Source organism: Acyrthosiphon pisum, chromosome A1 (assembly GCF_005508785.2).
Source record: "Acyrthosiphon pisum isolate AL4f chromosome A1, pea_aphid_22Mar2018_4r6ur, whole genome shotgun sequence".
Lineage (NCBI taxonomy): Eukaryota > Metazoa > Arthropoda > Insecta > Hemiptera > Aphididae > Acyrthosiphon > Acyrthosiphon pisum.
The window spans coordinates 42,995,391-43,013,524 of record NC_042494.1 but is presented as its reverse complement, the minus strand read 5'-3'; the positions used below and the strand labels follow the sequence as shown (position 1 = coordinate 43,013,524).

General features: G+C 27.4%; 3 protein-coding genes across 3 annotated transcripts in view; 1 reads left to right on the top strand and 2 right to left on the bottom strand.

The window, feature by feature from the left end:
• ACYPI45536 (uncharacterized LOC100568673) overlaps window positions 1-1,357 on the top strand; it is a 14,343-nt gene extending 12,986 nt beyond the window's left edge. Inside the window, 2 exon segments of the mRNA NM_001293416.1 lie at window positions 865-1,007; window positions 1,131-1,357. Coding sequence (NP_001280345.1) covers window positions 865-1,007; window positions 1,131-1,242 — 255 coding nt within the window. The 3' untranslated portion in view covers window positions 1,243-1,357.
• A 2,154-nt stretch (window positions 1,358-3,511) lies between these two features.
• LOC100568766 lies at window positions 3,512-8,002 on the bottom strand. Its single transcript, XM_003244977.4, has 2 exons — window positions 5,352-8,002; window positions 3,512-4,014 (listed from the first exon to the last, which is right to left on the bottom strand). Exons 1-2 carry the CDS (start codon window positions 5,589-5,591, stop codon window positions 3,757-3,759), a joined length of 498 nt encoding a protein of 165 aa, XP_003245025.1. The 5' UTR covers window positions 5,592-8,002; the 3' UTR covers window positions 3,512-3,756.
• Window positions 8,003-10,585: 2,583 nt separating this feature from the next.
• Window positions 10,586-16,238, bottom strand: LOC100168407. The gene is made up of 3 exons (XM_001948819.5): window positions 16,020-16,238; window positions 13,046-13,285; window positions 10,586-10,947 (listed from the first exon to the last, which is right to left on the bottom strand). Exons 2-3 carry the CDS (start codon window positions 13,280-13,282, stop codon window positions 10,687-10,689), a joined length of 498 nt encoding a protein of 165 aa, XP_001948854.1. The 5' UTR covers window positions 13,283-13,285; window positions 16,020-16,238; the 3' UTR covers window positions 10,586-10,686.
• Window positions 16,239-18,134: the final 1,896 nt, after the last annotated feature.

Here is an 18,134-nt window from a genome sequence, read left to right as displayed (position 1 = left end):
AGAACATTCGACCACAAACATAACTTTATTATGATTTATGATAAGTAGAACTGTAGAAGTGTAATTTAGGTATTGGTACAGTGGCGGTTATCGGGAGGAGGGATTGGTGGACCCCTTCCCCTTTGAGTATTTCACCACTACTATACACTATTACAATATAAAATAATGGGAGGGGTTGAACGCCGTTACCTCTGTGGATGTGAAATTCACCCCCCACCCCTTTCGCATTGTTGGCGTGCACCCGGTCTAAGTAGATAGGTACCGGAAAAGAAAAGTATATTAAATTATTAACTTCAAAATAATCGTATTATCATATTTTTCTCCAAACCAATGATGATCAAATACCTAGGTATATAGGTACCTATTCAATATTCTCCTTCTTCTCGATCGTACTAAATCGATTTCGGGATTAATACATAATATGTATATAGGTACATATTATAAACGTATAATTTTTATAATTTTTGTATTTTAATATTTATTATACGATTTGTAAATACTTAGGTACCTATGTATTTTTACAATAAGTATAAGTGATGTTGGTATTATCTAGTTGTGATTCTTGAGGGAAGAATCTATCAATTGATGGAACTTCACTGTGGTGAGAATAGTGAGATAGATCAATAGATCATACAGACTCTGATCATAGATGTATATAATAACATTATACCATTTATACTATCCATTATGATTTATGGACAATCGCTAGAGTATGAATTAAAACATTTTAAATAGTAATTTATGATTAATAGTTATAGATTTATAGTTATAGTTTTAAAATTAATAGTTATAGAGAATTCATTATTCAGTTTTTAAAATACCTATCAGATTAATAACATTTTATATTTTTATATTATATTTTAGGCTTACCATATCTGTCACGACGGTCGTGAAGGTCATCAGGGAGCATCTTTCTTGTGCTCCAACGGCACTCTGTTCAATCAAAAAGAATTTACCTGCGATTGGTGGTACAACGTAGACTGTAGCAAGGCGACATATTATTACGAGTGAGCATATTTTTTTCAAAAAAATATTAAATTTATTCCAATTACTTTTTAAAACTGGCCGAAACCACTAAAGGGCAATATTATAAGGTATACCTACTTATATATATATTTTTTAACTTTAAGACTTAACACGGACGCAGCAAAAAATCCATTCGCCCCAAAACCAAAGGCAACTGAAGAACCGTACAAGCAACCATACGACAATTATTACCAGAATCCAAAGTATTATCTGTAAATGCATTTATTATATAATTTAAACACATGTTTCTTTTTATGTAAATAAGGTGTAAATTGTTTATACATACTAATACATTTTACAATAATAATAAATAATATTATATTAATTATTATTTATTATTAAATTATTATTATATTGATGCAATGATATATCCAGTGACCGGTATAATAGTTACATATCATCTTCATGATAGTCAATGGTATTAAATATTACTAAACATTATATACACAGATAAGCTCATACTATTTTCATTGTAACATTGTACCTACTATATTATAATTTAAGCTTCAGCGGTCTCGGCTCCATAGGCGTAAAATGGGGGGAGGGTCTAAGGGTGCTATAATCCCCTTGGATTTTTGTTTAGCCACCCCCTTTCGTACATTTTTAGAATATATGTTGTTTACCAGAAGTCCAGAAACATAATAAGCTATACACCCCCCCCCCTACCCCCACATATACAAATTCATCACGTTACCTAACCTATGCACGGCCTAAGAGGTAACTGGGTGGTGACATAGGCCTACGCCTAGGGAGTGTTGTGCATAGATAACTTTTAAATTATCTACATAAGATAACAGATAATTGAATAAAACATTTATCTAGACAAGATAAAAGATAGGTAATTAGTTTTTAGATTTTTTAAGACTATAAATTAAATTTAAATTTATAATTTTATTTAAAAATACCATATAAATTAAATTAATAAATTTAGATAAGAAAAAAAAAGGAACGTTTAACAAATGTTTAATATATTACATTTAATATATTATATACATCTTAAATTATCTGGACACTATTTTAGTGTTTAATGAAATAATGATTTTTTTAACAAAAATTGATTTATTGCAAATAACAAAATACTTAATCAATGCAGATAATTAAATCTAAAAATAATTGACAATTTATTTTGTTTGTTTTTATTTATATACTAACCAGGGCTTAGCACCCAAATCATTTCGGGTGTCAGGGTTTTTGGATGTATTAGGGTGTTCAAACACCGGAATAAAAAATTTAAACAAACATTCTTGATTTTGTCTAGTGCACTATTTTCTCTTAAGCCGTCTCCGAGCTTCAGTTTCAAAAATAATGTTGCACTTAGTTCCCTCAATACTAAACAATGTACTTTTAAACATAGTGTAATTCTATTTTAACGTCGATAATATGAAAAAAAATAGTGATACCCATGGTTAAATTATCATTAACATTAAATTCAAAAGTACATAAACACATCTTTTATTTCTTGCGCGGTTTGAATACTAGATGAATAACTTTAATTAACCCAGCCCCTAGTTAACTTGTACAAATGGCAAGAAATGCAATTGTTGCATTTTAAGAAAAATGTAATAACAGCTTAGCTTAGAATTTGTTGTTTTTGTTATGACTTCTATTGTACTAAATACATAAGCCGTTCTAACTTTCTTCTTAATCCGATATTAATCATTTTTGTGTTCATTAAGCCGTTAGTCGCTTCAGTCTTCAATCTTTTCAATCTTTTTTTTTATAGCACAATAAATATTTAAAATATCTACCTACAAATGATTTTATTTTATTCATAATTGTATAAATAAGTGTATTATTATCAATAGTGATATTATAATAATTTGTAAAAATGGCCCAAATATAATAAATACTAGATTCAACATTGCATACATCTTATAAAACCATTTTTAAGTACTACTTACCCTTAGTTTAAACATTTTAATAACTGCTAAACTACTAGTTTGATTATTAAATTAGGTATATCAACATCTTCAAAAAAACTATCTACTAAATAATTTATTGTAAAAAAGGGGGGGGGGTTCTTATTTAAAAAACAGAAGTTTATCTCCACAGGAAACTCCTTAAGTAGTACAAAAAATGGTCTTTGAGTACCTATATTATATTATATTACCTATAGCTATATTTAAAAATTCCAAAAATCAGAATTTGAATAAATTAACTTTTAAGAGAATAGCATGCTTGGTGAATCACCGGGTGGATGAGAATTTAAGGTATGAAAAATTGACAAGTAAACAATAAAATAAAACTACAAAAAATTATATTCATAAAATCATAAATAGTAATAACATCAAATGAATGAAAACATAATAATTGAATGGATGATGTGCAATAACACATTTAAAAATTATCAACCTTTCTAAATAAACAAAAAATTATTAACAGTATTATAAAATATTGAAATATAATTAATTAAAATATATTATACTTAAATACAAATTACTTATTACAAATATTTTATTTTACCAACATACATTGATTGAACATAATTATAATTATGTTAAAGCATACATTTAAGTATAATATAATAAGTACAACAGGTACAACTTAAAAAATGTTTTCATCACAGGTCCCTTTTTAAGAAATCTTCACTTTGTGTTAAATTACGTTGGCCTAATTATTTTAATGAATAATTTAGGTTTTTGAAAATGTAAAAAAAAAATATTTCTATAACAGTAGTTAATAAATTAATTAATTAAAATCTCTTTTTAATTAAAAAAAAAAAAAAAAAAATCAAAATTTAACAAGATACTGAATATAGTAGTCGCATTGTGTCTTTGGTGCTTTAGTCATTATTTTTAAAACTAAGACATTAATGTCTGAAATAGGATGTATGGTTTTGTTTAACAAATCCGAGAATGAATTATAAAACATCGGATGTTGAGAGTTTTCATAAATCCCCTCTCGTTTCCTAGAATATCTTCTGTAATCACAGTTAAATTTCAATGCCGTGCTCAAATCATCTCTATGAACTCCATGATAAACAGTATTCTGCAATAAATTTTCAATTAAAAACAATAATAGTATAACACTGTATAAGACAAAAATAAATTACTATCTAGATTTCAAATAGGCAGATTTTGTTTTCCTTTACAAACATGTAGTTTATATTTTATAATAGGTTCTATCAAAATGCCTGTTTTACTTCTACCACTCATCTCTCAAGTAACGACCATAAAAAAAATATTTTTCAACGAAATGGCAAAACACATAACCTATACATATTAACAATAGAATCTGATTGTATACACTATGGTACAATAATAGATGCAAACATCACAGAGCACTTTTTTATAGAACATTTTTTTCAAACAAATTTCTTGATATTATTTTATTCAAATTCAGTTTTGCTAAATACATTATGCAGTTAATTTATTTGTTTTCAATAATAATTTATTAGATTTTAAAAAACTATACCATTAACAAACCTACTACCCAGGTACGCACCTAATACATTAATACTAGGTACAATTAGGTACTCCTCTACATTTAATGATATCCTGATAACCATAATCCATGTATAATCCACGGTTCATACCAGAGACAGAAATGGCACTGGCGTATTTATATGCAGGCACATGCCTACAGCGGCAAATTTTTCAAGGGATTTAATTTTTTTTCGATACTGGTGGTATTGCATATTGACTCAGCAACAGACTTATTCTATTCTTTTTCTGTTTTAAAATATAATATTTATAGCCACAACAGCCAACAAGTACTAAGTACGACTAAGTACTACTAAATATTACATATTTAAATTCTTTGAAAATAGTTGAGTTTGCTGAGAAATAACAAAAAATTTACCCGGATGATTTGCATAATACTTTTTTGTCAGAATGCTTACATTTGCAATTTTATTTACTAAACATTGATATCGAAATTGACATTAATAAATTAACTCCAACCACACTGTACCAGAATTTGAGAAAAATCTTTACACACTGAAATATTTCCAAATATTGACAAAGCATTGAGAATTTTAGTAAGTGTACCAGTGTCCAATTGTACTACCGAGAGATGGTTTTCATGCCTCAAATGCGTAAAAAACTATTCAAGGTCTACTTAACCTGATGAAAAGTTGAATAATTTAGCATTGTTATCAATAGAGAATGAAATGTTAGGCAAATTGAATTTCGAAGATTTAATTGACACATTTGCAATTACCAAATGTTGTAGTATTGTATTTGTATTGTAACAAAATTGTAGCCCCCCCCCCCCCAGATCTTTGCTTTGGATCCGTGTGTCCAAATCCGCACACCCACCCACATATACACATAATAGCAGAGTATGAAGATTGAAGACCGGAGTTTTTGTATGTATGTACTTACTTCATAGGTAGAATTTAGCATTTCACGCCTCAACATATATCTTCCATATTGAAACGGGTTCTGCACCCTTAAAATCTGACTGATGTTTGCTCCATAAAACATGGCTTCAACAAACTGGTATTCACCAGCATTTTTCGACCTGGATAAAACGCACAACACATGGCTAGCGGTGTACGTGACATTGGTGTCCCAGTTGTCTGGCAAATGTGTTAAGACGAATGACAACATAGACTGGTCCATATTCACAACTATATTATTGCGTACTTGCGTTTCGAAAATCGAAATTCGTCGGTTAGGTTAGGCATCAGATGGTAGACGGACGATTGCCGCAAAGATCGTTCTCAGATTAGCGATAGCCGACGAGTGAGCAGTGACGACAAAACTATTAATTAAAAGACTAAAATATAGTGGTGGGGACGGGGATGTGGATGGGGAGACGATTATTCGTCCACACCGGGAACGTCAAGAACTTGTGACCCAAAATAAATATATAAATAACTATTTTCAATTTAGTCTGGTAAACACGACCGTTCATTATTCAATGCAGCTAAACTGTTTTAACAAGTCTTCGTTTGGGGAAAACCCCGAGACATAAGAAGTTTTGTGTGTATGTTTTGTATTTTAGTACAAGGACGAGATGTGTATTGTGTTGATAGTGTCACAGAATATAACAATAATAATAATAATAATAATAATAATAATAGTATGATGGTCGATATTATTGCCACTTGCCTGCGTCTTACAAACACAATGATTGAATAATAAATAGAGATAAAAAGATAGGGAATAATATTTTTGAGGGAATGACATATCGATTTGTCTAAATCAGTAGTGGATCTGAAGCTCATTTAAGTAGGGGGTGAATTGGTGTCATAGAATTCCAATACAAATTAGTCAATAGACATCTGTTATAGATCAAAAAAAAATTAAACCATATAAAAATTCAACAGTCAATTTTATTCAATATTAAATAAACAAATGTATTAATAATTTATTTGAGCAACAATTATATGGTTATTTTTTTACCAGCCGCAAATCTGTCAATGATTTTTTCCACATCAATGCTTATGTCCCTATGAGTACCTATTGAGTAAAGCTAAGCTAGTTAATCTTTCCTAATCTAAATCTTTCCTTAATATTATTACTAGGGCCCAGATTTGAATGCAAAATGCATTATTTTTTTGGGAAATCCATGGGACTAACCTGCCAGTTTGCAGAAAATGCATTTCAAGTGAAAATTCCGTTTCATACATTTGATGATTGAAAACTTCTAGAATGTAATTGAAAATTCCTAGGGGGGCATTTTAATCTGGGCCACAATTGTTAGATATTATTATTTTTTATATATTTTTATATTTAAGTATAATATAGGTACAAGGTACTTAGGTACCTAACCATTTGCTTTTATCTAGGTACCTAACCTACTGTCCTTTATAATTTAATAACTAAGTAGTTGGTTTGAAGATTTTTTTCTGGAAATTTTTTTTTCGATTACCTGTAGAATGTAGTTAGATAGATAAAGACGTTATGGACACGCGACGTATTAAAATCATAAATAAAAGGAACTTGGTACAATCGACAAATGATAAATGGTCAGAACAAATTTTTCTTGAGCTAATACATTTTTTGAATTACCAATTAAGTTTGATGGAAAAATATGATATATTATATGTATAAATATGCGCTAAAAATTAACAAAATTAGGTAACTAAATTTTAATAAAATCTCTAAAAATGCTTAAACTACTAAAAATACAAAATATCAGTTTAAGTTTTCAACTCTCTACGATGTATGAAACGAATTTTGTTCTTGAAAAGCATTTTGCCAAAAATAATGCTTTTTGCATTAAAATCCGGGCCCTAATTATCAAAAAAAAATTTAAATAAAAAGTTGAACCAGTTTTATCATAAGATTTATAACAGAAGATTAGTCATTCAAATGAAAAATAATTTTAAGTATCGATGTTATTAATTGAACGAGTAATTGAAAAATTTTAACTTATAAAGAAGTTAAAATATTGTATTGGTCCCAGTTTATTTATTTGGTAGGCAAGCCGTCATTATTACATCATTAAAAGCTTATACGAATTACGAGGTGCCCTAGATAATATTCATAGGTACCTTTAAATATGATAATAGATTAATTCACTCAAATATTAGACTATTTCAGAGGTACTAACAAAATATTGGTTCTGCTGAACGAAAATCAAGTATAAGCCTAAATCCTAATGATGTACAAGTATTTAAAAATAAATAATTATATAGTAGCTAGTCGTAAGCCAATGCTAATAAAATGATAAGCACTTACTCAAAGAATAATAGAATAATATCAACAATCTACTTGATATATTGTCAAAATTCATCTTGACTCGTGTATATCGTGTTGAATATTTGGTATTCGTGGATACTCGAAATATTTAAGTGGGAACTTAGCATATAATCTGGTCTCTGAGGATTGATCATAGACTGCATATTAATATATATTGTACATCATGGACTGCGCGTCCACTATACTCTATAGGAAATTTGCCAAGTGCAACATTGTTTAAAGTTGAATGAGTTATTCAATTTACCTTATTTTCTATACATGATAAAATTTTCAAAATATTTTGATTTGTTTTAAAATGTATAGGAACGTTTTCAGTTTCCAATATTATTAGTTTTCTTTTCTATGAATGTCAATAAAACTTTGTATGTTGAGTAAAAATACTTGAAAATTTAATACAAGGTTCTTATAATATTGTTTCAAAGGCAGATGAAAAAAAATTAAAAATCCTTAGTCTCAGTTTTATTTTATTAGCATTTAAAGTTTAAAAATTGACAAAATATGTAAAAATCACGAAAATTAGCAAATTATTTTTAGTTGAGAATTCATAAAAAATTTTCTTTTTAAATCTTGGATTTGAACATTTAATACAAGATTCCTCATAAGTTTGTCTACCTTTATCAAAAACAATGTTTGAAATTCATATTTTTACAATACTGGATATTCACTCGATTTCTCACGTAGCGGTTTTGTTATTTTATTGTTATAAAGTGAATAATTGTAGGTACATGAAAATTTCACTGAATGTTTATATTTTAATTTTCTATACACCATAAAATTTTGAAAATAATTTTACTCTTTTTGAGCTTTTTACTGATATTGTCAGTTTTCAATTTTTTTAGTTTTTTTTTCTATAAATATCAATAAAATTGTATTTGTTGTGTAAAAAAGCGTGAAAATTGAATGCAGGGCTCCTGATATATTTTTACAATAGCAGTTGAAAAATATTAAAAATACATTTGCACATTTTTTTTTTGTAAGCATTCAAAATTCGAATTTTGACAAAATTAATCAAATTTAAAATTTGATAATTATTTTGTAGTCAAAAATGTATAATATGTTCAACTTTTATAGCTAAGGATTGAAAATTTAAAACAAGGTTCCACGTAAATAGGTAAACATATAAATTACTTTATTCACAATAATATCATAAAATATATTCATATAGTAATATTATAGGCTGACTGACCTTTTTCGCTGAGAATCGTTATTCTTATAAAATGATATTATATCATTGAATTCAAATTTAACTTGTAACCTACTGTACATCAGAGTGACATCCACTTACCCACCTTTTGTTATTAATATGTATAGATGGAATGGATATGGACTAAGTTCCAAAAACACAGATCACGATGATACATTATTTTAACTACTGTCAAAACGTATAACAAAATACAATATTATACACTATAAAAAAAGATTACAAAAATTAAGAGTTGATTGAAAAAACGAGTATAAATGACGCCAAATAGCAGTATCATAGTCATGCAATGCAAAAAGTCCAAGAAAGCAACAATAATTACTGCTTAATACAGACTGTTCATAGTGGCCGAAAAGTTGACCCTTGACTTAGTTCGTCGTCCACCCCAGAACCATGATAGCTGACGATACATAATATTAATTCTATCATTGATTATAAATACTATTTATAATATATTTATTCTATGTACCAACTACCATAGACGCAAATGTGTGTGTGGGGGGGGGGCTTAAGCCCCAAACTTAACCGTAGCCCCCCCTACCCTAAAAAAAAAGCTAGGACATACAATTTTAATATGGTATATTGCAATGGGCTACTTGCCCTTTTATATATTTAGCCCCCCCCCCCCCCAAGTCAAAAGTTGAAATAGTGCCAATGCCAACTACTAACGTGTGGCGTGCGCATACGAACTATTATTTTATTACATCGTTGATATTGATATTGTAATTAGAAATTATAAAGTATAGGAAATAACTAATAATGTAATATTGTTTATTTTACATAATCAATAAAACTTTAAAGCAATCAAAAAAACACATTTACATGGGTAGTAAATTATATTTTAGAGTACGTTATATCTTTAATTGTTTCAATTTAATTTAAATCCAACTGGAAAGATTGAGTGGATATTATTGTAAAAACAACCACAACAATAAAAATGTTAAGTTATGTATTTCAATATTATACTATTTATATATTATAAGTACATTATATTTAAAATATAGTAGGTTATAAAATTAATAATTGATAATATATTATTAAATATACTATAAGAATTAAGTACTTAATGTATATTACAATAAGTTATGTTCAAATTTTCTTAAAAAAAAATTAAAAGTTTTAGGAATGCAGTCAGTGTAAAATTAATAATATTGTTTGTTGTCGAGGAACACACAATATTAATTTTATCAAAATCGGTACATTTATTTTTGTTACTCAATTAATATTTCGTATGAACAATGAACTGAATATTGAAGACAGTTATTAATCATTGTCAATCAATATTTTTTGTAGAACACTAATTATTATTTATTAACATATTTTTTATAGGTAATGATTTTGAGATAGGTTCAAATGGTTATACAAGTTATAGTTCTTTATGTTAGATAGTATAGCTGTCTATATCCTATAGGTAGGTAGTAGGTAGGTACGAATCACGGACCATTATTTAAAAAAATAATTTCATATTAAATAGTAAATAATATTGTATTATTAAATTCAATATTATTAGTCAATAATAAACTTTTAAAAAAATGAAGGGAAATGTCCATTTACCATAGGTACCTGGTTCTTAGTTAAAATTGTACTTGATCTACTTGTATTATGATCATAATATTATGTGTTATAACATGTAAATTAAAGTAATGTCCAAATACTTAATAGTAGTTATTCATTACATTTCATAATAATAAAAATAATACCTATATTATGTTATAAAATGTGTTTTTTTATTTATATTGGTGTATCGATACCTAACTACATAGGTACAGATAAAAGGTATTATAATATTAATATATTTAGTGAAGATTATTTAAAATCAACAACGTATTGGACATAATAGTCACTTTGCGTCTTGGGGTTACCAGATATTTTACTGACAACCAATACGCAACTATCGTTTATCATTGATGAAGACCAGTTGACAACAGCGTTCTGGACATTGGGATAAAAGCGTGGATGTTTATTCTCACCTTCAGAACTATGACTGTTTTTATATCTCCTGTAGTCACATGTGTACTTCAGAGCTGTTTCTAGATCACTTGGGTGTACAATATGAAACACTGTGTCCTGTAAGAAAATTGATTGGTGTGAAATACGATAACATGTGAAGTGGTAAACTACCGTCTACGATCTACCGTAAAATATAACACTAGTTATTAAAATGTATAGATACCGGCATACCGCGGAATATTATAGTCATAAACCAATAATCATAATCATTAAGAGGATGTCAGCGCACCATTTGTTTTCTCTCTCTGACCCGCAACATAGCAAATTTATGATTACCAGAACCAACCCTGTTTTGTTACTTTTAATATTAGAGTGAATTAATTTATTATCAAACTTTAAGCTAAGAAAATTATCTACCTGTCCCTACGTTGGCTTTTTTGCGATATTTTAATTTTTATACAATTTATAATTATTTTAATATTGTAATAATTTACACGTTCATAACTTATATAAAAATTAAAATATCATAAAATAGCCAACGTTGAGACATAGTTAATGTTCTTAACTTGAAGTTTGATAATAGGTGAATTCACTCTAATTTGGTTCTGTTAAACTTAAATTTGCTATGTTGCGCGTGGGTCAACGAGAGAAAACAAAATATGGTGAGCTGACATCATATTAAGCGATAAGCCATAAGCCATATAGATTAGAATGTCATATAAATGAGTAACGTCATTAGGTTTAAAATATTTATTTTTCACAAACATATTAATTAATTGATATCTACTATTACTGAATCGATGAAAACATGATAATAAAGTATATATATAAGTATATATATATATATAATAATAATATATAATAAGTCGATGCTACACAAATGTCGATTGTTCAAAGTCTGAACTCCGAAAATCATGTTTATACTTTATACGCACACAATACAATCTTTTGTATAAAGTAATAATAAGTAAACATATTTTTATTTTTATTGGAAGCAGTTATTGACTTGTTTATATTTATTATTTAAATGATTTAGACAACTTGTATTATTATGTTTGTCGGTTACGCAAACGCCTAGACATGCAGTGTATTTGTGTGAGAAGTTGATAAATGATAAGTATATAAATGACTATGATTTATAATGGTAACTCGTAACTTGTAAGTACTTATTGAATTTTTAGGAATAGTTACAAGACACAAGAGTGTACCTGATTCTAACCTCCTAGCCCCTAGGGTACATAAGTGGCTGTTAGGCTGTTTATATACAAACATGGGCCATGGTACTTGGTTTTCACGGCTTTGAAAGACTTCTGTTCACGTATGCTACTGATGAATGCACTATGCCGTAAACATGAATCATAACTCATAATTTATTGTATAGCTTATAATTTGAAAGTACTATTTTTCTGGTGAGTAGTTTATATATCATAATTCATAACTCATTAGTTATATGATATAGTAAAATGAAAATTTACATAAACCACAATATAATTTAAAATTTTTTTTATTTAAAATATTTAAATGGTTTTTATTAGCTTAATAGAGTATACTAATTAGATTACCGATAGTTTTTTGTAGTTTAAAAATATAAAATGTAGTTCAGGACAATGTACATATAATAAAGTCATATAGATATAAAATGGCAGAATAAAATAATAAAAAAACTAGTCTTGAAATAAAATGTATGATAGCGAAATAAAGTAGGTATATGGCAGATTTGGGGTTACACCTAAGTACTCCGAGTACTTCTGAATATTTTTAATTTATATTTTTTAATACCTATGTCTATAATCACATCAACTCCTGTACCTAGTTTAATATATTCATACATAGGTATATAATGTATAATATCTGTCTAGATCTAGCCATGCACCCGATCTTTGTATTCTGTTTAATGTTCATATTATCTGTGCACATATTTTAATCTTAGTCACTAGTCAATATGAGTCACTATTTAACTACACTCTACAGTCTACACAGATAATTTTTTTAGTATAACATACAGATACTATTATCTATTGGTTGTTTATAATTTAAATAAAAACATTTAGCCACGTGAATTATTATAAGATTCCTGTATTGACTGTATTGACTATTTAATTAATATCTATCGATATCTGAGTGTTAAATTGGTTATATACTAACACTATAATATTCTGTATTTTAAATCGAAAGTATAATCATTATATTATAAAAATGTATATTTTTTGCTTACCACTGAATTAGAGTTTAACATTTCTTGTCTTAACTTGAAACGACCATACTGAAAAGGATTTTGGACTCGTCGAATAGTATTTATGTTTAATGACGTCGAGTTAAACATTGCTTTTATATTCGCTGCCTCTCTACTAAGGACATTAACATCAAATAATATATAACTGCTGTTATATGTGCTTACTGATTCCCAATCACTTGGTACGTTTTCCAGTACAAACGACAGCATCGAAGTCATGATCTGAAAATGGATGGCTGATTATAATTTAACTTTAGCAACATGTTGTTCATTTTAAATATCTACAATTAATATTAGCATACCGATATATATTTATATTTTGATGTTATAATCATACATATTATTTTGGAGAGGAACTAGAACATGTGTTATTAGTTATTACATTTGAATGACGATTCTGAGTGGCACCTAGTTTCCATGGGCGTAGCTAGGAAATGTTTGCATGTACTCCCCCCCCCTCAGGGCATTTTTTAGTGAATAACCACTGCGTGTTCACTCTTCCTCCCTTAAAAATAAGTTTCCTAGTAGAAAGACCACATTTTCTTAACTCGGTGACCTCTCCAGTTACTCCCCTGACAGTTGGATTAAAATACCCATGATAGAAATAACTATATCTACATGGAATTAAAAGGGTCACACGTCGCACCACCGCACACCTTCAATTACTATTTATGATAAAAAGCAGTAATACCTAACTATTAACTAATAAACTAATTTTTTACTGTTATCGTTGATCACAATGATAAATAGGTTTATATTTTTTTTTTATAAAGAAAAAGAAGAGTCTAAAATATAATTAATATATTATAGTTATTACTTATTAGTTACTACAATTTAATCTTTATTCTGTAGTGGACACAAATTTAGTAAAATCTATAATTGGACTTTACTGTGTGCCCTTATAAACACATACGCAAGAAGCATCCTTAAAAATTGCTAATAGGTGATAATTAAAACTGAACTTTAATAATTTATGATACTTTTGGTCTCTATCTTCTAATTAAAACAATCATATGTCAATAGAAATATTATTATTGAATTAACCATGAAGTATAGATAAGCAATACATTTATAAATTGCCAATTGACATTAAACAATAATATTAAATATTTATTTAATTATATTTTTATTCACTTAATTTAAAATATAAATTATAAGTCATTTTAAAAATTAACAATATCATAATATAAAAAATTCTGTTGCTTGTATTTGTAGCGATTTTAGCCCGTAATATTATTTGGTAAATTAATATATAATATGTATTGAGACAGAGGCATCTAATAAAATATTTGAATCAATTGAAAAAAAACCCTAAGTTATTAGGTTTCAATAAAAACCGTTGGATACCCTCTATTATGATAAAAGCAGAACTGGTATTGTCTGATCTCTGATCTAATGTATTATATAATTATTAATTTTTGTAAAATTTTAAATTATTTGGGTCATTTCATATTTGTTGATTAATAGAGCTCCAAAAACGAATCAATGATTAGTTATTGATAGGTATGTTATCCGGTCAGTTGTCATGGAATGAAATTGTTATTGATAAATTATCAAAGATGACTAGTTATTAGTAAATTATTAGTATTAACTATTAAAAAAATATCTATTATTTTATTATGACATTGTTGAAGCAATATATTTTCTATGGATATGATACGAATTACGTATAAAGACGTACTAATATAAATAAATATTAAAAAAGACAAACCTATACATTTTCGAAAAAGAAATGTTTTTATTTCTGTATGAAGTAGGTAGGACAATAAAGTTAATTTATTATTACTTATTTTTTATTATTAGACATAAGTACTAGATATATTTCAATATTTGATATTGCTAAATAAATACTTGTTTTTTTTTATTAACATTTATCTCGCGAGTCACGGGCAAAGCACGTTTTCAGCTATCTGTGGGTACGTTTTAGTTGTAGTTGTGTATATAGGGAATATCACGGTGTTCAGAATTTTCTTTTTATGCACAATATTAAATAATATAGTGTTTAGATAAAACGATTTAAGCATTTCATTAGATAGGTAGTGATTAATAACCACATTTAATAACTGCTAAATCACCCGATGAGGTAGTTGAATATTGTCAACTATTTATAGACTATAGTAATGTGTTAACCACACGGTTTACACGGAAAATGGTGACAGTTTCTATATACTGTTTGTTGTCAAGGAAATTACCAAACGAGAAAATGTATTAGTATTCTAAGTAAATAGTAAAAAAAGGTCGGAAAAATAAAACTAAAAAATTGTCCGAAAAGAATATGTAGCGCTACTTATATTATTTCTATTGGACCTAGTTAATTATAATATGAGTAATATGCAAAATGTAATTTAGATACCTAATGCCACATGTATAAGCGTATAACTAAGAAACATTTGTGTTTAAATTAAAACAAGTAGGTAAGTGGCTATACATTATAATATATTACATTTTATTGTCATACCTGTTGTTATTATTTTTTTGCTGTGTGGTTTTATTCACCTTATTTTTGTTATATATTATGTTACTATAATTATTATATAGGTATTGTCATATATTATACTATGGTTGGCATCAAAAAACAGTTTTTTATGTCGATTTTTAACTCCTATATGGTTATATATTAAAATTGTATTTTTTTCTGAACTTAAATTTATCATAACATATAATTTATATTGATTAAACCTTTCTACATTTTCTATTACACTGCTTACTAATTAAATAAAAACCAAAACTCTACAATTTCTATACAAAATATTAAAGTACTTTAATTAGCTAATCTACGCTTCTACTATATTTTTATCATAATTGTTTAGTGCCAAACAACTAGATTGAGTATATATAGTGATGATAACAATTAATAAGCTAAAAGTATTTAGTAAAGTTAATATTTTGTACATAGGTACAGAGTAGGTACTGAGTAGGGATTATTGAATGAATTAAATCAACAAAATATACTTACCAACTTCTAGATTTAAGCTGTATATATATAGAATATTACTACTATATAGTTTTGATGTAATATTTTTTACTACAGAAGAGATATTATAAATAGTATAATTTTAATTTTTAATTTTAAAATTTTATATGAAATGACACTTTGTGCATGAACAACGGGCGTCGACTGATTTACCGATCTATGGAAACTGTTATTCTCGGTCTGCGCACCCACCAACACAGTTTCATAATATTATTGTATAGTAATCAGTACTCACTATAGTTACACTGAACAATATTATACCATGCTTATCAGTTATAAGTAGTTTAACTATCGCTACTTAGTATAAATATTATCGTTTTTTTTTTTAATGTTATATGATAATTGTCAATTGGTTGTCAGAGTAAAGGGGGGGGGGGGATACTAGAAGATATAATATACCTAATGGGTACCATTGGACAGGTGCGGTCCAATGTCTGACCTTCATTAATAAATTCATTAATAGCGTAATTAATAATATTATTAACTACAGATATTATTCCTATTTCAGTACTTACTACTTACATACACGGTATTATTCTATATTATGTTTAATTTATTAATATTATGATATGTCAGTACTGAGCATAATCATAAAATATGGACTAAAAGTTTTTGTGAAAATTTTAAGTTTTCAAAAATTAGTTTTACGAAAAAATGTCTAATTTTTCGTATTTTTTTCCCTAGGTTGATTTTAAAAGTACTAGTATTTTTTTACCTTTGACCCATTTAAAGTACCAAATAGATCCAATTAGCTACTAGACACCACTCTTAAAGTTGAAAATCGGAGAAAATTGTACTGCCTCAAAAGGTGATAACTATAGGGCAGGGACCCAGCATAGGAGTTTGCATATTTTCTAACATTCATTCAAAACATAGCTTAGTGACATAGAATATAGAAATCTGAAATCTGTTTTATAATACCAGGAGTCTACAGTAACTTTTTTTTTGCATATTTTGCCTATTTTACTCTTTTTCACGTATTGGTGCATATTTTATTATATTCTCAGTTTAAGTGTATATTTTACATATATTTTTAATTAGTATTTAATTTTTCTTTAAATTGGTAAAAAAAAATTAATGTACCTAGGTGTATTATATATATATATATATAACATACAACACATATATATCTACATAAAATAATTTTCAAAGAAATTATTGTGGGTCGTGTTATACTAGCGTACTAGTCTCCGTGCCGGGACCATTTATAATTATGAACCACCGATATGCTTTTATCAATTTTAATGACACAATGTAACTATTAATTTGAGTGTAAATATGTAATAATTAGTATTTATAAAATTAACTAAGTATAGAAAAATAAATGGAGAATAAATAAATGGAATTTTCGTTTTTTTTCAGACAAGCTTAAAAATACCTAAATCTGAAAATATAAATGTCGATTTATACAGATTTAACTAATTAATTTTTATACCATGTTGAACGTACATTAATCGGATTAATGTATATTTTTAAAGGCATAAATAAATGTATATTTTAAGGTTTTTATGGGCATGAAGTGGGCCTAACACTATAGTGATGACAGACATAAAAAAATAGTCATTACTGTAAAATCGTTTTACTAAGGTATAATCACATTTTCCACAATTCCTAAACCCAGAAACGTTTCTCTAACACGAGTATGAAAAAAGGGTATTCTCGTTTTCACTTGTTTTGAATTCATTGATATTATCCAAAATCAATAAATTCACAATGATAACTACCTATATATCGTATATAGGTTCCGAATTAGTCATACATGAAAATGTGTTCCTTTATGAAATGTTTTCTACAAAATGCACCTCTCCCTAATCAACAAAAATATGTAATCGTATGAAAAGTATTACACAAACCCTTCCGAAAAATATCCTGCAGTGTGTGCTACTGATCGATATAACTACCTACTTATTATTATTATTAAAACATAATGTCTTATATCACTGTTTAAGCCACGAATAAAACATTTTATCAATTTCGGTTATTCATTTTATTTGAGTATATTATAGTTTGTTTTATAATATTTATTTTTAATTTTATAATACACGATAGTAATATGTGGACAAAATTGGGAGTACTAGGTAACTGTTATTGTTAATA

Coding starts and splice junctions, on each gene's coding strand:
- LOC100568766 (XM_003244977.4), bottom strand. CDS start 5,591: ATGGACCAGTCTATGTTGTCATTCGTCTTAACACATTTGCCAGACAAC. Junction 4,015..5,351: donor TGCTAAATTCTACCTATGAA/GTAAGTACATAC, acceptor AATTTATTGCAG/AATACTGTTTATCATGGAGT.
- LOC100168407 (XM_001948819.5), bottom strand. CDS start 13,282: ATGACTTCGATGCTGTCGTTTGTACTGGAAAACGTACCAAGTGATTGG. Junction 10,948..13,045: donor TGTTAAACTCTAATTCAGTG/GTAAGCAAAAAA, acceptor ATTTTCTTACAG/GACACAGTGTTTCATATTGT.